General features: G+C 40.3%; 1 protein-coding gene across 2 annotated transcripts in view; it reads left to right on the top strand.

Moving 5' to 3' along the window:
- Positions 1-17664, top strand: part of SYT9 (synaptotagmin 9) — a 103725-nt gene extending 86061 nt beyond the window's left edge. The window contains exons 4-7 of one of the 2 annotated variants that reach the window (XR_012639872.1): positions 8741-8861; positions 10192-10363; positions 11140-11264; positions 17314-17340. Coding sequence is in view for 1 of the 2 variants with exons in the window: in XM_074955095.1 (XP_074811196.1) it covers positions 8741-8861; positions 10192-10363; positions 11135-11264; positions 17314-17388 (498 nt within the window). In the remaining variant the exon portion in view is untranslated. Of the gene's footprint in view, positions 1-8740; positions 8862-10191; positions 10364-11134; positions 11265-17313 lie in introns of both variants that reach the window. The other variant, XM_074955095.1, reaches the window with a different exon arrangement.
- The last annotated feature ends 3323 nt before the right edge of the window (positions 17665-20987 follow it).

Genomic DNA, 20987 nt, shown 5'->3' with positions numbered 1-20987 from the left:
GTGACTTGATGCATGTATGTTTGTGTGCACACACACACACACATTAGTCCATTCTAAGGCTTCATAAACATCTGTAAAACTGCTCCGAGATCTTCACACGAAAAAAATTCTGTAGAAAATGCACATTATTGTTGTAATTACCACCATTTAGCATCAAATTATTTTTGGAATCCAGTAATAAGAAAGTCTATCATGTAACTGTGCATGAGGTTTCCTGCATGGCTAGAACTTGGGATGAGGAGTGTATTTTTTACTACAGCAGTCTGAAAAATACCACACCACAAGGTAAAAATGCTGATTTTTTTGCTGTTTTTTGTCAACATTAAATATATATATATATATCATTGAAATTTCACAATTTTGAAAAAATCTTAACTAGCTCTATTTGTTCCTGAGGCTGTTTGATTCAAAATATATAATTTTATAGTTTAAGAGCTCTTTTCAAATGTGAGGAAGTTTACAAAGCTTGAAGATAAATGTTTTATAGGATAATTTCCTGAAGTACACTCAGGGTAGTTTCTTAATCTCTTCTCCTGCAGTTCTTCTCAACAGTGCTCCTCCTTCAGCATATTTGTAATCTAAAAACCTTAAATTCTTTGTTTTTAGAATTGAGAGCTATTTGCAGACAATCATTTATTCTTTAAATTTACCCCCTTTGTTCTTTTCATGAACCACTCACAAACAATGGATCATTCATAATTTAACGTTCTATTTTCATTTTAAGGTTTATTCATTGATTGTTTACTTCGTCTGTATTTTTTACTATTTGTGATGTGTGTTCGGCCACTTGGTACCATGTGGTAAGTCACATGGTATCTGACAGATATTGCAGCCACATGCAATATATTTGGGGACTATTGTGTTAACTTTATGAATGTTATATTTATCATTGTGGGCCAGGTATTGTGTTCTACTCCACAGGGGAGAGTTACCACAGCTCCTCCAAAAACTAAAACCAGTGGGGGGTAATTAGTGCAGTCTCTGGGGACCATAAACAGCTCTGAGAAGTATCACCCCGTGGCCTGGGTTACATATGCTGGTGCAGGCCGTGTTCCAAGAGATGCAGGAGACAAAGAAAGAACTTGGGCTATAAAGGGCCAGAGGGAACAGCACAGGGGACTTTGGTTTGATTCAGTAAATGGACTTGACCTTTAGTCCAAATGAGGGCCAAACCCACCAGAAGAGTTTGGAGGACTTGAACCTGCCAGGATCCCCATAGGACTGATGGGTGACTTCTGGTACATCTGATGCATTTAGACCTTTTGCTAGGTTTTCTCTGTAGCTTTTGTCCTTAAATAAATGTACTCTGCTTTGGAAGAGCTGTGTGATCACTTGCAAGCTATGGCATTCCCTAGTCATAGCTCTCAGAGGACAAGCAAAGCAGAGAGGCTGGACATCAGTCAGAATCTACTTTTGATAATCATAGGGCAACTGCAGGCAGTTGCAGCCTAAAACCCTGGTCTGGAAAGAGAAGGGCCTGGAGTGCTGCCCAGAGACAGGTGACAGCTAGAGGCCTGAGATGGCATTCCTTGATCAGACCATATAGGGGGGTCAACAATGCAGTTACCCTGAATCTGCGACAGTATCATTTCTTGATTTGATTATTGTTTCAATCATGATTGCTGTATAAAGAAATTTAAAGGTGAACTCTTCTGCCCTGAAGCCTCCAGAGAACATATTCTCATGAGGCTTTCACTTTCTGTGAATGTTCTTGTGAGCAAAGATGCTCTTACAAATGTTCATAGAAAACAAATCAAAAAGGTAATGAATACCACTGAAACATATTCATTGTTTTTATTTATCCAGTTCTATCTACTGTGACTTCTGTTTACCACAAAAGGAAAATATATTTAATTTAATAAGTTAGTTACAGAAATCAGCTTTTGTCCACTAGAACTAATGATCCATTATTAATATCTATGCCAACTGTAAATAGAGCATACTGAATTGGTAAGTATGTCTTTTCTGGGAAGTTCTCAAATTCAAAACCACTTCACAGTATCTCATTGAGATGATATTTTCTTCTGGCTAGGAATTGCTGAAAGGTTTTGAAGTTTTGAAAGCATCAGGCAGGCTGATAAATTTAGAGAAAATAGGGGAACTGAGGGTGGTGGGATTTTTGTTGTTGTTTACAATAAACCAGTGACAGTAACAAAATAATGAATTATATAGCCAATAAGTAGAACACAAGGGATGAATACAGAATGACACTGCTATGATTGAAAGAATATAGGAGTTCAAATGAGTCAGTGACACACAGTGTGGCAGCAGTCTATTTCCACACTGGGAACTATTTAGAGACATTAAACAGGGTGAGTCACCCCAGACATCTTGCACTAGTGTCACACCCTTTAATTGTTTGCTTCGCAGTCACCACAAACAACTTATCCACAGTGTTCACTTCTACTGCCAAGAAGTGAAGACATCTGGACTGCTGATATCAATGGGAGTGTTTAATGAAAGGAGTAAGGAGGATTCCATTAGTAGAAGGTCCTAGAGTGCTACCTAAAATGTGTCTTCATTAGTTCTTCTATGTCAACTCTTTATTTCTGAACATAAGAACGGCCATACTGGGTCAGACCAAAGGTCCATCTAGCCCAGTATCCTGTCTTCTGACAGTGGCCAATGCCAATCATCCAGTGATCCATCCCCTGTCGCCCATTCCCAGCTTCTGGCAAACAGAGGCTAGGGACACCATCCCTGCCCATTTTGATTAATAGCCATTGATGGACCTATCATCCATGAACTTATACAGTTCTTTTTTAAACCCTGTTATGGTCTTGGCCTTCATAACATCCTTTGGCAAGGAGTTCCACAGGTTGACTGTGCATTGTGCAAAAAAAACTTCCTTTTGTTTGTTTTAAACTGCTGCCTAATCATTTCATTTGGTGCCCCCTAGTTCTTATGTTATGAGAAGTAGTAAATAACACTTCCTTATTTACTTTCTCCACACCAGTCATGATTTTACAGACCTCTAACATATCCCCCTAGTCGTCTCTTTTCCAAGCTGAAAAGTTCCAGTCTTATTAATCTCTCCTCATACGGCAGCCATTCCATGCCCCATCATTTTTGTTGCCCTTTTCTGAAGCTTTTCCAATTCCAATACAGTAACTCCTCACTTAATGTTGCAGTTATGTTCCTGAAAAATGCGACTTTATGCGAAACAATGTTAAGCAAATCCGATTTCCCTATAAGAATTAATGTAAATGGCGGGGGGAGGGGTTAGGTTCCAAGGAAATTTTTTTTGCCAGTTAATATTGTACACAGCAATGAATGATTGTAAAGCTTGGTTGAGGTGGTGGAGTAAGAGGGTGTGTGCATGAGTGAGAGAGAGAGAGAGAGATGTGCATTGCCCCTTTAAGTACGCTGACATCACTTCAAGTATATGGCCTTTTTAAGCAGATCAGCCAGTTCAGGCGGGAAGCAACAGCTTCCTGCAAGCTCCCTACCCCCGACCCTGCCGTTCTGTCCCTGAGCCCTGTGACTGTCACCTCCTCCACTTTGTGGAGAGGGGGTACGGGGGGGGGGGCAGGAACAGGGGGACATCCTGACATCAGCATCCCGCTCCCCCAGCAAGCAGGAAGCTCCCGGGAGCAGCTCCAAGGCAGAGGGCAGGGCAGGGGAAGTGGCCACCTGAACAGCTGCTGGGCAGCTACCGAGCCACATACCTTACAGGGAATTTAGGGAAGCTGATAGGGGAAGGGGAGCTGCTGGCCCCCCCTGCTTCTAATCCCCACGGGGGGGGGGCTGCTCTTCCAGAGAACCCTGCAAGCAGTGGACAAAGCAGGCGGCTGCCAAACGACATTATAAGGGTGCATTGTGCACCTTTAGACAAGCACGTTCCCTAATTGATCAGCAACATAACAAGGAAACAACGTTAACCAGGATGACTTTAAGTGAGGAGTACCTGTATATCTTTTTTGAGATGAGGCGACCACAGCTGCACGCAGTATTCAAGAGGTGGGCGTACCATGGATTTACGTAGAGGCAACATGATATTTTCTGTCGTCTTATCTTTCCCTTTCCTAATGATGCCCAACATTCTGTTCGCTTTTTTGACTGCTGCTGCACATGTTTTAAGAGAACTATCCACAAGGACTCCAAGATCTCTTTCTTGAGTGGTAACAGCCAATTTCGACCCCATCATTTTATATGGATAGTTGGGATTACGTTTTCCAATGTGCATTACTTTGCATTTATCAACATTGAATTTCATCTGCCATTTTGTTGCCCAGTCCCCCTGTTCTGAGAGATCCTTTCGTAGCTCTTTGCAGTCTGCCTGTGGACTTAATTATCTTGAGCAATTTCATATCATCTGCAAATTTTGCCACCTCACTGTTTACCCCTTTTTCCAGATCATTTATTAATATATTGAATAGAACTGGGCCCAGTACAGACCCCTTGGGGACACCACTATTTACCTCTCTCCATTCTGAACACTGACCATTTATTCCTACCCTTTGTTTCCTATCTTTTAACCAGTTACCAATCCATGAGAGGACCTTCCCGCTTATCCCAGGACTGCTTACTTTGCTTAAGAGTCTTTGGTGAGGGAGCCGTCAAAGGCTTTCTGAAAATCTAAGTACACTATGTCCACTGGATCCCCCATGTCCACATGCTTGTTAACCCCCTCAAAGAATTTTAGTAGATTGGTGAGGCATGATTTCCCTTTACAAAAACTATGTTGACTATTTCCCAACAAATTATGTTCATCTCTGTGTCTGACAATTTTGTTCTTTACTATAGTTTCTATCAGCTCGCTTGGTACTAAAGTCAGGCCTGTAATTGCTGGGATCAGCTCTGGAGCCCTTTTTAAAACTTGGCATCACAATAACTATCCTCCAGTCATTTGGTACAGAAGCTGATTAAAATGATAGGTTACAGATTACAGTTAGTAGTTCTGCAATTTCACATTTGAGTTCCTTCAGAACTTTTGGGGTGAATACCATCTGGTCCTGGTGACTTATTACTGTTTAGTTTATCAATTTGTTCCAAAACCTCCTCTAATGACACCTCAATCTGGGGCAGTTCCTCAGATTTGTCACCTAAAAAGAATGGCTCAGGTTTGGGAATCTCTTTCACATCCTCAGCCATGAAGATCGATGCAAAGAATTTATTTAGTTTCTCCGCAATGGTGTTATCGTCCTTGAGTGCTCCTTTAGCATCTTGATTGTCCAGTGGCCCCACTGATTGTTTAGCAGGTTTCCTGCTTCTGATGTACTTTAAAAAAAATCCTATTACTTTTTGAGTCTTTGGCTAGCTGTTCTTCAAATTCTTTTTTGGCCTTCCTAATTATATTTTTATATTTCATTTGCCAGAGTTTATGCTCCTTTCTATTTTCCTCACTAGGATTTAACTTCCACTTTTTAAAAGATGACTTTCTGCCTCTCACTGCTTCTTTTACTTTGTTGTTTAGCCACGGTGATACATTTTTGGTTCTCTATGTTTTTTAATTTGGGGTATACATTTAAGCTCAGCCTCTATTCTGGTGTCTTTAAAAAGTTTCCATCCAGCTGGCAGGGATTTCGCTTTTGGCACTGTACCTTTTAATTTCTGTTTAACTAACCTCCTCATTTTTGTGTAGTCCCCCTTTCTGAAATTAAATGCTACAGTGTTGGGCCGCTGTGGTGTTTTCCCCGCCACAGGGATGTTAAATTTAATTATTTTATGGTCACTATTACCAAGCGGTACAGCTATCATCACCTCTTGGACCACATCCTGTGCTCCACTTAGGACTAAATGAAGAATTGCCTCTCCTGTTGCGGGTTCCAGGACTAGCTGCTCCAAGAAGCTGTCATTTAAGGTGTCAAGAAACTTTATCTCTGCATCCCATTATGGGGTGACATGTTCCCATTCAATATGGGGGTAGTTGAAATCCTCCATTATTATTGTTTTTTATTTTAATAGCCTCTCTAATCTCCCGGAGCATTTCACAGTCACGATCACCATCCTGGTTAGATGGTCAGTAATATATCCCTGCTGCTATAGTCTTATTATTAGAGCACGGAATTACTATCCATAGAGATTCTATGGTACAGTTTGGTTCATTTAAGATTTTTACTTCATTTGATTCTATGCTTTCTTTCATGTATAGTGCCACTCCCCCACCAGCACGACCTGTTCTGTCCTTCTGATATATTTTGTACCCTGATATTACTGTGACCCATTAATTATCCTCACTCTAACAAGTTTCTGTGATGCCTATTATATCAACATCCTCATTTAATATGAGGCACTCTAATTCACCCATCTTATTATTTAGACTTCTAGTATTGATGTATATAAGCCCTTGAAAAACTTGTCACTTTTTAGCTGTCTGCCATTACATGATGTAATTGAATGGGACTTTTTTTTCCTTTGACTGTTTATCATCAGATCCTACCTGTATTTTACCATCTTCCACCCTCTCCTCCTTATTAGGACACAGAGAATCTCCATTAATAGATCCTCCCCTAAGAGATGGCACTGTCCAAACCACGTGCTCCTCTGCACCTGTTGGCTTTCCCCCCAGCCCTTAGTTTAAAAATTGCTCTATGACCTTTTTAATTTGAAAGGTCAGCTATAACCAGTTAAAGGGCTAAGAAGCTAAGGGGGAAGACCGGGTCATAGCAAGAAGGAAAAAAAAAAAAGAAAGGGACAGTATAAGTAGTGGATAGGACATTGGACTGGAATTCAGGAGACCTGAACTGCCACGTATGACCTTGGGCAGGTCCTTTCACATCTTGTTCCATTCCCATTCTTTGTCCTGTTTGTCAGTCAGGGATGGTCTCTTACCATATACCTACGTACTGCCTTGCACAATGAGACCCTGATCTTGCTTGAAGCTTAGGTGTTACTGTAACAATTATATCACAATAAGGGGAAAAACAACGTGTTTGGAATATTACGAGACACTGAACCTGCACTACCTCAGCTGATTAAACACATACACTGTTAACAGAAAAAGGTATCTATAAATAGAAAGGTTTCACAGTAGCAGCCGTGTTAGTCTGTATCCGCAAAAAGAAAAGAAGGACTTGTGGCACCTTAGAGACTAACAAATTTATCTGAGCATAAGCTTTCGTGAGCTGTAGCTCACGAAAGCTTATGCTCAAATAAATTTGTTAGTCTCTAAGGTGCCACAAGTCCTCCTTTTCTTTTTATAAATAGAAAAGTTTCTTTTGAAAATCCAAAAGGAAGAAGTGTGTAACCTATGAAGAGAAAGATTTCTAGGGCTGCTTAATTAGGAGACATTATTAACCAAATAAAATCACCCCGCCAGATAGTCACAGTTATCTATCAAAAATATAAATAGAGTTTTCTTCATCCATAAACAAGGTTTCTCATCTGCTTACGTTAATATCAAAACTGTAGAATGGACAAAAAGCATCTCCAAACTCACTCAAAAACTTGGTAGAATGGAAGTAATAAATAAAACGTTGAGTCCTTTCTGAGATACTTCACAGATACTGCTCCAGCTACAAAACAAATATTTATCTGCTGGTGTCAATAAATATTTATTAACTCATGCTCAACTGTATTTTTTTCAGAAAAACAGTGAGCATTTTCCCCACTCTGTCTTGTGGGAAAGCTGCCTTAAATCCAAACTACTACAAAGAATTAAAAAGTAAATCCCTGCTTTTCTCCCAAAAATCTATTCCCCCCCCCCCCCACACACACACACACACTACAAAATTCACCTATCACAACTCCAACATCTTATTATCACAAATAATGGTCATCTAAATTAATATGTTGTCAATTAATGAATGCTCCCCTCAAAAAAAAAAAACACAACTGCAGGAAAGAACTATCGCTCAGCCATCTCTTCCCACTCCTTAAGGCAAAAGCTGAGCAAACAGATGTGCCTTACAACTTGCTCTAATGCATCATCCCTACTGGACGGCTTCTAATGCTGGCAGATTTGTCCAAAGTGGATGAAGCGTTTGGCTAGATAAAAAAAAAATAAAATCTACCAACATTTTTCCTTTGTGATCAGGTGAAAAAAATTGTGTTTGTTCCCCAATATCTACATCTGGGATCTGGTGGACTTCCTCCTCAGCTGCCTTTCTGAACCCCGGATGGTACCCAGTGACTTGAAACAGAAAAGGGATGCAGTCACTGCACCAGCTAAGGAGGAGGAAGGGCTGCAGGGGGAGAGCTGCTCCTGCAAACCAGGGAGAGAAAAGTTCTCATTCCACTTTTGGCGGAAAGGGAGAGTTGCACTCCCTCCTGCTCCAGGTTACTTTACCCCTGATGGTGCTCCCTCCACTGACCTTCCCTACTGCAATGTTTGGCCTGACAAGTCCTGGGCAGTTGTATGAAACCTCATCCTACCTTGTCAATTTGCTGTTTCTCCCACGAACCCCGTTATGGTAAATTCCCTGCAAATAGGGAGGCTGAGGCACAAAGAGCTCCAGAGACTTGTCTAGTCAGTAGTAGAACAAAGATCTCCAGGTCCTGTTCTTACTACTAGGACACGGCTCCTGTCTCACTACTGACTGCTACAAAATTGTAATGATGTTTACAGCTCATGGGACTCAGAACTCTGCCTACAAACTCAGCAGCTTGGGCAAACCTCTGCATACAGTGCATACTTTTCCTGCCATGTGCTCTGCAAGGGAGAATTAAGTTTTCTCTGGAATAACCAGCGCTCCTAAATACACATACTTTATCATTCCTTACTCTGTGCCTTTCTAGGCACAGAGAGGGAGAGAGAGAGCGTTTTATTATTGTTTCACAAACTTGTTTTTTTTTACAGGACAATGTGGATCTTGGTGACTTGATGTTCTCACTCTGCTACCTTCCAACAGCTGGCAGATTAACTATTACCATAATAAAGGCTAGGAATTTAAAGGCAATGGACATAACAGGAGCATCAGGTAGGAATTTCTCTCATGCCCAACATTACAATTTCATCTTCTCCCCCTTGAATTAAAGAAATGGTACAGTGTGTCCAACTCTTCTGATATTTAGTGTTTTTCTTAAAGCCCCGGTTTCTGCAGTTATTTGATTATAGGAGATTCTTTCATTAAAAAATAATTTTAGCCATCCTAAATTTTAGGATTTTAGCTAGTTGCAAAGAAAAGCTTAAAAAAATGTGAACTCTAAAGGCTCAAAAACTACGAGGCAAATTAAAAGAACCCAAAGTTTATTATCGTAAAGACCTCAAGAATTTTGGGGGCCTAGCTTTTGAATACTTGGAGGTGGCCATCCTATGATAGTAACCACAGAATTTAATTTTGCACTGCCTGCTATTTGTTGGGTTATATGTTGGGTACAGTACAAACCAACACCGACAATGGAGAGGCTCAACAGCCATTAATCTGATACAAATGATGCTTGGGCCAAGATTACGAAGCTCACTGGTCCATTGTAGCAACCGTTTTCAGGGTTGGTATTGAAAACAAAATGAAACCAGTTTGGGATTTTGCTACAAAGGGGTCAGAGATGCCATGTTTCAATCCACTGGCAAAGGGGCGGGGTGGTGGTGGTGGTAATAGTACTGTCAGAAAGGAGCTACAATGAAACAGGTGCCCCAAGTGGGACAGTCTCCTACTATACCCACAGCTTTAACCGTACCTTTAAAGAGAACAATAATTGTACACCACTCAAACTATTATACTTCTAAAGTGTTAACATAACTAATTCCATATCAGCAAACACTAGCGCTGACCCCATTATCTGATTGTGTCCGGGTTCTGCTTGTGCTACAGCTGTAATCAGTTACACAGACTGTCAGGGCTGGCCTTACCATGAGGCGAACTGAGGCAGTCACCTCAGGTGCCAGACTGCCGGGGGGGGCACCACAAAAACCCAGAGTTTCAAAGTTTTGGCCCAAGCAAGGGAGCATGGGGGGTGTCATTTGAGCTCCTCACCTCAGGTACCAAAATGTTGTGGGCCGGCCCTGCAGACTGTTACTAACATGGGAATCCATATTGTGTCTTAATGGAAATTTTTACATTCTTTGAGAAGACACAATACAAAAACCCAACTTCCTAAATGAACATCTAATGGTTCATTACAGTCATTCAACCAGGAAGACCTTTTAACTGCCAGAGCGTTTCATTATTGAAGGAGCTCAGATTCTAATGTAGGTAACGGTGAATAAATTATGTATATAGATATAGGCATAAATTAAGCTTACTCCATTTGCTTTCCATCTGTGTCTATTTTTAAAATCAACAAAACTGCTTATCATGATTCACCCAGATCCCTACGTGAAGGTTTCTTTAATGTGCGAAGGACGGCGGCTAAAGAAAAGGAAAACGTCCACCAAGAGGAATACCCTCAATCCTGTTTACAATGAAGCCATAGTCTTTGATGTCCCTCCGGAAAACATTGACCAAATTAACTTGTCAATAGCAGTTATGGATTATGACCGGTGAGATACCTGTAGCTGTTACTGAATACAAATCTACTATGCAAGATTTTATGAGGCAAGAGATTGTAAAAAGCTGGCACAAGTGGTCATAAAATGTTTCATGGTGCAGGTCTCAGCAGCAGGCTACAATTCTCTGTACCATCACACAGCATTTACTTCTTAGTTTTTGAGATACAGAATTGCATCCAGAACTTTGTATGCCTAATTTGCATACATATTTACTCAAATTGTAATGATTGCCTATCCCAATGAACAGTCTGCACTCTGAATGGCCATTTGTGCACCATCACATTAATTCCTCAGATTTCTTCTGAAAATGTGGCCCACCACAAATTATTCTATTTGCAAATAATTGCTTTGGAAGAGGTGTCCTGCTTGTTCAGATAGCCCATTTCACATAGTAGTCTTTACATGTCGGATGCTTTGGGTGGGCTGGAGTCAGAACACGTATGATGTATAGTTATTTTTCTCTTTTGCAAATGTTAATGAATTTTTCTGTTGGTTAAAATTGGAGTGTAGACAAATAAAAGTCCAACTGTCAATTTACTCCATAGAAAACCAACACACACGGTGTGAACTAATATAAAAGAGTAAATTATTAGTATATTATCTAGGTTAATGAAAAAGATAGAGATGAAACTCAAATCTGTGTTGTGTAGCTCATCAAGTTTTCCCAGCATCCTAGATCATTATTTGTCATAGAGAATTTAAATGGCATTTGTTCCCAAATGTAAAATTTTAAGAAAAAAATATTATGGCACATTTTCACAGTGTAGGTCACAATGAGGTCATTGGAGTGTGTCAAATAGGCAACGATGCAGAGAACCTAGGCCGGGACCACTGGAATGAAATGCTTTCGTATCCTCGGAAACCGATTGCTCATTGGCATCCCCTTGCAGAGGTAAGATTTCCATTTCCTGCGTATTTACTTTAATTGTAAAAGCTCTTTAAATGGGAAACTAGAAGATGGATAAAATCTTTGCGAACAAAATAGCAGGATCCACATTTGTAGACTAAACCCAGAAAAGACTAAACTGAAACTCCGGTTTTTAAAGTGAGCCTGACATAGCAGCTCCTCTCAGTTTTAGTGGGATGTAAACTACTTCAAACTTTAAAATATATATAAACTTAAAACTCAGGCATTATATATAGGGTGATTTTTATAACATAAAATGTTGAGTAACTTTCGCTGTATATTGGCTAAACCGTATCCATCTGTTTAGAGCTGTTAAGGAATAATTAACTAAATAGGCTGTTTTACATTTATATATCAGATAAAAATATGACTCTATTTCCATTCCATTGGCATGTCCAAAGGGATGTCTAATTGCACCAAAAATAATAAAATGGCCTTGGAGATTAGCAAATGTAAAAATAAGAAACGGCTTAATCAAAAAAGCTCTTCAAGTTAAGACTGGCTTCCTATGTTTCTTTTGTCTTCATTTAGGGCCCTATTCAGCAGAAATGTTATGCGGGCCTTCTGCGCATGGATGGCTGCCGAAGAGGCTTCCTCACCCTTTTAACCTATTCAGCAGAAATTTGGCATTCCTGTTGATCTCTTTCTTAGCCATTTCCTCAGGGGCCATTCTGCAGAGAGTCCAGAGGGGTACAGACATCCTTCTAACCCCTACCCCTCACTCCCTTCCCTCCCCAGGGAATACTAATCCTGATTCAGGAGACAAAAAAAAAAAAAAATCATAGACACAGCTATATCTTGATTTCTGAAAGTTACCACCATTTAGCTCTAATCTAGGCAAAGGTACTGTTATCCACATACAATAGTAATAGTGGTCTCTGCTGTAACCTGGAATTACTTTTATTGTTACATGTATTGTTTAAATTCAGATGGCAATGCATGTTCACACCCATTTCCAGAGGCTTATGGATAGAAATATGGTAGCCTGTTTAACAACTAGTATGCTAACCCTCAGTGCAGAAGGATGGGAAGGCCTGCCATATTGATATTTCTAGCCAGCAGCCACAATGCCCATTAGTTATCCAAAGATATGATTAGTGGGCAGCCTCTCTATGTATGTCATATTGATTAGAATGTAACTGGGGATGCTTACAGTGATATGGCAGTTTTGCTAAGTTATAGGTATCAACCATAGATGGCTTCAGTAGGCAGTTGGCAAGTACCAGGAAGCCCTTGTACAATGATAGCAGTATCCTACTGGGACTGCATCTCCATGACTGATCATGTTTAGTAATGGGTCCCACTGCAGTTCAGTCCGCATGTCTGGGACCTCTGAGTGCCCACAAACTGCTTGAATGAATGGAGTGGAAGACTGCACCTGGAAATAGTCCAAACAAGGTGGTGAAGTTCAGCACACAAAGCTCTGGGCTCACTGAGAAGCTGAAGACATGACCAGTGGCACTTTATCCTTTTCATGACAATGCAAGAGCCAAAATTGTGCTTTGCTCTGATTGAGCTGGGCTTGGAAAACAGAACACCTTGCTCTTAACTGTAGTCAAACAATGACACGAGTGGCTTGACAGAACCCTCGTGGAGCATTGTAAACCAGCATGACAATGTCTATTAGCAGAGGTTATGCACGCCCTTACATCAAACCTGTGTTTCCCTCTTTGAGGGCAATGAGCTGCAGAAGTCTTGTTCATAGAAAAGAGAGGGCTGTCAGAATCTAATTGACATCACTATTCTCTCAGCACATGCTCAGTTGAGTCCTTCAGCAGTCATTAATGTGAATCACTTTACATCTACCTGAGCTATAAAGAGGCATATATCTGTAATTCCCAAGAATCGAGTGAGGGAGGGTGCCCAAAGCATCCAAGCTGTGCAGAGAAATATTTATACAAACAACATATAATTTTGGGTCCTGAATCAGGATTAGGCTCAGTGATAGCTGAGCTTTGGAAGCTTCTAGAGCCTCTGTGGCCAGAGCCATAAGACTCTGACTATTTGCTGAATAGGACCCTCAGTTTTCAAACGAATGTTTCAACTATGTGAAGAGTGGTTTGTTTAGATAGTCTAACGGTATCCACGAGTAACAGTAACAGCCAGAGGCTTTGGTGGTACCTACGAATTACTGGTACAGCCACTAGTATTGCCCAAATTCAGATGGTAAGCCACATTCATGCCCATTTCCAGAGATTCATGGAAGTAGTTTGGTTTTAACAGCAAGCCTGATAGCAACGGAAATCTGCAAGCAGTGTGATTTGCAGCTGGGTGCAGCAACCAGTTTGATTAATATATTCAGTATTTTTCAAACAAACAAACAAAAAAGAGTGCTCTGCTGGATATTCTTGCAAATACATTTCTTCAAGATTGATTGTCATTATACCTTTATATTGTGGTCATGCCTCGAGGTCCCAGTAAGGATTGGTGTCCCCTCTCACCCTGTACAAAAACCCAGGTTAACATGGTTCTTGCCCCAAAGACCTTACACTCTAAGAAATTAAAAAAGGAGCTACTGTCTGTAGGGCAAGAATGAGACAGGTACAGCAACCTTAGTGACACGATGTTCCCTCAGCAAGAAGGAGAATAAGTAGGTTTGTGTTTGTATTTTATGTAGCCTGTAAATCCTCATTGCTCTTTGCAGATCAGTTTTCAACAGCTGCCTCAGTTATATAGGTAACATTGCATAAGACAGATTTGTTCACCTCTGTATAAAATAGGTGCAGGTCACAGGTGGCTCTGCCCCATAACACCCTCACAGTTGTCATTTTAAATTAATTGACCAATGCTTAATGCATAGGAGCTTTCTCTATAATTTACACAGGAAATAGCTGGAGTACCTTAGATGCCACTGTGGTAACTGCTGACAAATGTTGAAAGGTGATCACAGTACTGGACAGTACCACACTAAGAAATCCACATCCAGGAACAAGAGCCACTGGGATAAAAAGCTACTGTCACTATTTCTTCAATTGTGCATGTAATTAACTGTCTAAAGCCTTTCCAGCAGAGTTTAATTTCAAGGATTTAGTAAAAGCCCAATGTTAAAACATACACATGCAAACTTGTGTACATTTGTCAGAGCAAAATACCTGATGCATAGTCACACTTTCCTTTGTGTCCACATACCATCTTGCATGTTCATTAGGCATTTTGGATTTGCAACTGAGCACATGCAAATACGAGTAGGTAGTCTTGAGCACATGCTTACAAGGCTGGCCCAAAATTTGCAAAAAGTTTCAGTCTGTTTCTGTCTTGTTACTTTCAACAAAAGCTGTCTGAGCAGCTCCTTGGTATCAGCAAGCCTGTGGCACAGTGACAGTATTCTAGTCTGTCATGCATGAACCTCATTTCAGGCATGTCCTCTTTATTCAAACAAAAAACTCCCATGGGGGTCAATGAATTTGGTCCTGTAAGAAAAATATTTTGATTCCCTGGACAAGTCAGTGCCGGCATCCCTGCTTGGAATGCAAAGCAGACAGGTGTGTACTTACCCACTGCAACTACTATCTCCAGTGTGGTGCCAGGATTGGTAGCTGCAGTGGAAAGGGAAACATCTGTACTGCAGAGAGAGAGAGAGAGAGATTGATTTTCAGGATGGATATGGAAGTTCTCACACAGCTTCTGCATCTCCAGCATGTTAAAGGGGCACCTTTAGAGACATAAAAGTTATATAGTCAGTATTGCCTGCTCTCATTATTTTATCGCCATTTTCACACTATTTGGTGTTTCACTTACAGCCCCAGCTGCTGGGATCTAGAAAGCTGAGATTCACATGCAGTATCATTTCCTGGGGGGGGTGTTTCTAGCTGGCTCAGTTAGGGAGAAAGTGCTTGGAAACTTGACCTGAGTGCACCCTAAAAGGTTCAGAAACCAGAAGGCAAAGAAAAAGAATCCAACATTTATTTATTTTAACTCTCATGATTTTTTGGTGCCCAACTCAGGATGCCTGAACAGTTGGGGGTGGCAGTACTATATAAAAGATGCTCACAGTAGGTTAGCACCATACTGTGAATATTAACATTCTTTCTTTTTCATAATTGGTGACACACCATTTATAATTTCTGTTTACCTCTTGGACCCCCTTGGACAATGAAATCCACTAGATCAGTCAATCTCATGTTCTGGTTCTTGCGCATTAGCACAATGCTATTTTGTTGGGGGTTCCAACCCTGCAGGGCAGCATTATACTGGGTGGAGTACCCCACAGATCCTGTTTAAATTCTGCCACTGAATTAACAGGAGAGTTGGGGTGACTACCCATGACCCTGACAGTCAACCTCTTTTTGAAACACTGCTCCCAGAGGTAACTTGTCACTAGGGCCCTCTTTTTAAAATTTTGTATATTTGCCTTGGAATGGAACAAATTGCTTCAAATGGAAGGTACAGTAATTTCCAAAATACTTCCTCAAGAGAGAAAACTCCCTCCCCAAACACCTTACTGCCACTTCAGATTACACTGTACATTTGTGCGATGCTACTTTATACAGTCAGCATAGTTTTCAGGAACACTTCCATAACATAAATTTGATCACCAAGAGATTATGGGTGCAATCCTGGTCCCACTGAAGTCCATGGGAGTTTTGCACCTATTGCCTCACTTCCTTGGTAGAAGAGAGCATTTTTGTTTAAAGAGGAAATTAAAAGAATAAATATTTCAATCCTTCCAAGACACTCATGTTGTTGCAGATTAGAAGGGAATTTTTGTGGAAGTTCCATGTTAATATATTGACACCACATTGCTGCTGCATATGAATTTTAAAATTAAAAAAAAAAACACACCCTCTCTTTTCACTAACTTACAAAGCAAAAAAACGTTTCTATTATATAGTTTTATAAACTTTTTTCCCTCTTTTCCTAAACAAACCATAAATGTGGGTCTAAAGTACCTGGCAGTGAATGAGTGCATATACAACTCCACTGCTGGGGCAGCAGGTGCTTCCAGAGCAGAAATCCGGCATGTGGCTGAGGAGACGGACGTGTCTCAAGATGATGGTACCAGTGCATGCGCATTTCAGCATTCTTTCCAGCTGATCCATGGATCAGCTAAGAGCAGTAAACATGAAAAAGGTAATGACAGCCTGTTAGACAAGGGCCTGATCTAACTCCCACTGGAGAAAACAGAGTCCCACTGGCTTCAGCAGAAGTTGGATCAATCCCACAGAGAGGCATGAAAGGAGAGAGATCCAAAGAATTACAGGACGACTAAGTGGATGAGAGTCATTCTCCATTCAGGGGTGGGTAGCACTGAAAAACGGGTACATTTCCTTCAGGGGAATTTAGAAGGAGTTTTAAACCTAGGATTATATAGACCCATATTATCACACAAGATATAAACCAAGAGGTACAAGAGAGATATTTCACACCAACACCACTCAGCAGTTTTAAAACATAAGGGGGCCTATTTGCTATAAAAACAAAATTGCTGGAAATGCTCTTAAAAACTTAAAATATCAACTGATTTAAAAAAAAATCAGGATTTTTGAAGTTTTTTGTTTGTTTGACCCAATTAGAAATACAGTGCAATTTAGTGTATTGTTAAAACATTTTGTGTTTCAACTGGGGGGGGGGGAAGAGGGGAAACAGAAGAACTTAAACTAGGCTGAAACCAACAGAATTGTTCTCAGTTAAATGTTCTTACCTTCTGTTTAGAACAATTCACTGTAAAATGACGACACCTTAGAATCAAACTATAAAACTACACCTTAGAATCAAATGGGGAAAAAATGGCATTATTATAAAGGAAAAAAAACGTAGAGTGAGCAATCCATAGTATAGTAGAATTTACTAGAAGCACTTATGCAGGTGAAAAGGGAAGCAGAACAGGATATGTAACAGATGTTTAAAGCTTTCTCTTTCTGCTGTAATTAATGAAGGTCCTTGCTTGCATCATAATTCTGTTCTGAAGTGAAACTTTACAGCATGTGAACAAAGCTGTGTAAATGTAAATAATACTGTGTAAATGGAACTGTGACATTTATGGACATTGCTGAATGTCTTTGAGAATTGCATTAAAAGGTGATTTCTAATACAGTGGGTTGGGCAAGGAACTACAGTTGGAAGCACTCCAGGGTCCTGCAATTCTCTGAAAGGACCACCATCTCCATGAAGGCATATGAAATTTATGCTCCAAATTGCAACGATGGACCACATACAGGAAGAACAACATCAGGAACACCCATCTCAGCTGCAAACTAAGCATTAACAGACCTGGCACAGAGAGGAAGAACACAAAGGGGACTGTAAGCATCTGGGATGTTTGTTTGTTTTGTCTGTTTCTTTTAGTTCTTTTTTTCCTTTGGCCAAACTCAGACATCCCTAAAACTGGAATGTTTTAGTCAGTTGCATGCTGGCCAGTTGTCTTTTTTTTTTTTTTTTTTTTTAATACTCATCACAAAGGTATGTAAAGGGACATAGTTTTGATATACAGTAACTTTGATTTTACTACACATGAACATTGTATTCTACTTTACTATTTCTTGTTCAATGAGTAGTCCTGGTATGTCTATGTTTCATGTCTAATTTTGGAAAGTAGAGCCACATCTTTATCAGGGCTCATTCAGTTAGGTGGATCTTATCTTTGTTTAGTAGAGATAATGCATGATTCCTTTGCAGTAAGGGTATGAGGGATAAAGTAAATAAATTTAAAATTTCTTAATTTTATAAAAAGTTTATCATTCTTCTAAACACAAGTAAAATGTACTTTGATTTATTTATATAGAGCTAGTCTATACAAATACTTTTGTTCTGAATAAGACATTGTGCAATTGTTATTTATTCCTATTTTGTATTTATATATTAAAGTTTAAGTGAATGTTTGAAGAACTCACAGGTAATACTTTAGAGATGTTTTAATTCAGTGTTTATCAACAGGAAGCAATGGAAAACCTCTCTAGTACAGTTCTGAACATTCATTTTTAAAACAAAATTTGCATGGAGCTCACCTTGTAGATGAAGTAAAATATCACACAAATAGGGTGTTCAAAGAGGAAAATCAGACGGCTACAGAAAGCTTTCTGCAGAGTGAAGCATAATTTCCTCGCAAGTTAAGAGCCTCCTGACTTTGCTATATCCACCATATTTCAGATTTTCATGTAATTTTCAGAGTGGCAAAGTATGATTTTCTTCTTTAAATTAACCAGACCAGTACTCTTCCTGTCAGAGCTTGACATGCAGCCCAGGGAAACTGGCAGCTGTGCTGAGGTAGAGCGTAGACACACATGGAAAAGTGTGTATAGAAATAAGAAACTGGCATGACTAAGTAAGTTATATCTAGCAGCATAGGTGACATGTAGAGGGGGGACATGCAGGGGCAAGTGCCCCTCCTCCCCCCAGAATTCTGCTTGGCCTGCCAGGGGAGGGGGGAAGAGGGGCTCTGTCCTTCTCCCACTGCACCTGCCCCCAGCACGTTCGGCCCCTGTCCCTGGCAGCCGGGCCCAGACAGGGAGTGGAAGGGGCAGGACCAGCTGCTTCTCATGTCGGCTGCTCCGGATTGCTGCTCTATGTGGCACAGTAGCTGCCTGTGAGGAGGAGGCAGCTTCTGCTCCCTGCCTGGGCCAAGGACAGGAGCCCAAAGAACCAGATGTTCCATTCCCCGCAATGAGAGTTCTATACATGCATGACTGGTCCAGCGTTGAACCTGATTAAACAAGAATCCATCGGGCAAGCTCACTGTTAACTCATTTGGAAGATCTGTACCCACCCGCTTCCACTACATTAATGGACTAGTCCCCAGAATGTAAGTTCAGTGGATGTAGAATAGCAATTTAAAAACAACTTTGTATAACACTGCTCTTTCAACTATTTGAAAGTCCCAGGAGTACAAGGAAAAATTTAGAGCAGAATTGTAGTTTTGAAGCTGATACTGTATTTAATCATAATCCAAAAAAAGGACCAGGGCCCCATTGTGCGAGGGGCTATACAAGCACATAAAAAGATACAATCTCTGCTCCAAATAGCTTACAATCTAAGGGGACAAGAGATATACAGTGGTGGTGGGAGAAAGATATAATTTAATAAATACAACATCTATACACACACACTTACTTTCTAATTCGGGAGGAAAAGCAAGTGACAGCTATCCCTATCTGCCTGTCAAGCCATTATTAACTGGCTGATACAGACATCACAGCAGAGAGAGATATTTGAAGAAGAGCACTTATGGATCAGTTCAAGTCATAGGTCTCTTTAAATAATATACTATAAATAGATGGCACTGAAATCTGATATCACATAAAAGGTTTTTGATGTTTACTATTTTAAAACTACTATCTTCTTTCAACAGATATTCCCACATTGTCCACAGTTTGAGCATTTGCATTCAGACTGCAGACTTGAAATAGACAAAGTACCTTATGTTTTGGGTGCCCAGAAGAATTTGTGACTATGACAGACTTTACTAGCCACTTGTTTGCCACTTTCAAGTGCTGATGACATACAGCACTAGTAATGAACTGAAACACCTTATTCCAAAGCAAATAAAACACTTAGCAGTAATATTAAATATCAACAGTCAAGAGATCCTACAGAGTTGATTTTTAGTTAAGTGAAAATTTAGTGAGAACAAACACACCTTGGTCCAAACATTAAACTTCAGAAATGTATGCGCTGGGGATGAATGTGGCTCTCTACATTTAGACAATGGAAAAGTAGATTCCTAGTATCAACAAGCAATGAGTTCCACAAAGAGCCACAAGTGATACGACTGGAGAGAAAACACAAGATGAAACTTATGAGTGACCTGAGCCAAAGGCCAGTAGGACAAAAACCAGGAATCCCAAAAGATAATTCGGGCCCTGTTTAAGAACATAAGAATGGACATACTGGGTCAGACCAATGGTCCATCTAGCTCAGTATCCTGTCTTCTGACAGTGCCCAATGCCAGATGCTGCAGAGGGAATGAACAGAACAGGTAACCATCAAATGATCCATTCCCTATTGACCATTGCCAGCTTCTGGCAAACAGAGGCTAGGGACACCATCCCTGCCCATCCTGGCTAATAACCACTGATGAACTTATCTAGATCTTTTTTGAACCCTGTTATACTGAACAAGGTTGGCCTTCACAACATCCTCTGACAATGAGTTCCACAGGTTGACTATGTGTTGTGTGAAAAAATACTTCCTTTTGCTTGTTTTAAACCTGCTGCCTATTAATTTCATTTGGTGACCCCTAATTCTTGTATTATGAGGGAAGTAAATAACACTTCCTTACTTCCTTTCCTATACCATTCATGATTGTTTAGACTTCTATCATATCCCCCCTTAGTCATCTCTTTTCCAAGCTGAAAAGTCTTTGTCTTATTAATCTCTCCTCATATGGAAGCTCTTCCATACCACTAATAATTTTTGTTGCTCTTTTCTGAACCTTTTCCAATATATCTTTTTTGAGATGGGGTGACCTGATCTGCACGCAGTATTCAAGATGTGGGCATGCCATGGATTTATACAGAGGCAACATGATATTTTCTGTCTTCTTATCTATCCCTCTCCTAATGATTCCCAACATTGTTCGCTTTGACTGCTGCTGCACATTGAGTGGATGTTTCCAGAGAACTATCCACAATGACTCCATGATCTCTGAGTGGTAACAGCTAATTTAGATCCCATCATTTTATATGTATAGTTGGGATTGTGTTTTCCAATGTGCATTACTTTGCATTTATCAACACTGAATTTCATCTGCCATTGTGTTGCCCAGTCACCCAG

This window comes from Natator depressus, chromosome 6 (genome assembly GCF_965152275.1).
Source record: "Natator depressus isolate rNatDep1 chromosome 6, rNatDep2.hap1, whole genome shotgun sequence".
NCBI lineage: Eukaryota > Metazoa > Chordata > Testudines > Cheloniidae > Natator > Natator depressus.
This window is presented reverse-complemented; position numbering and strand designations above follow the sequence as displayed.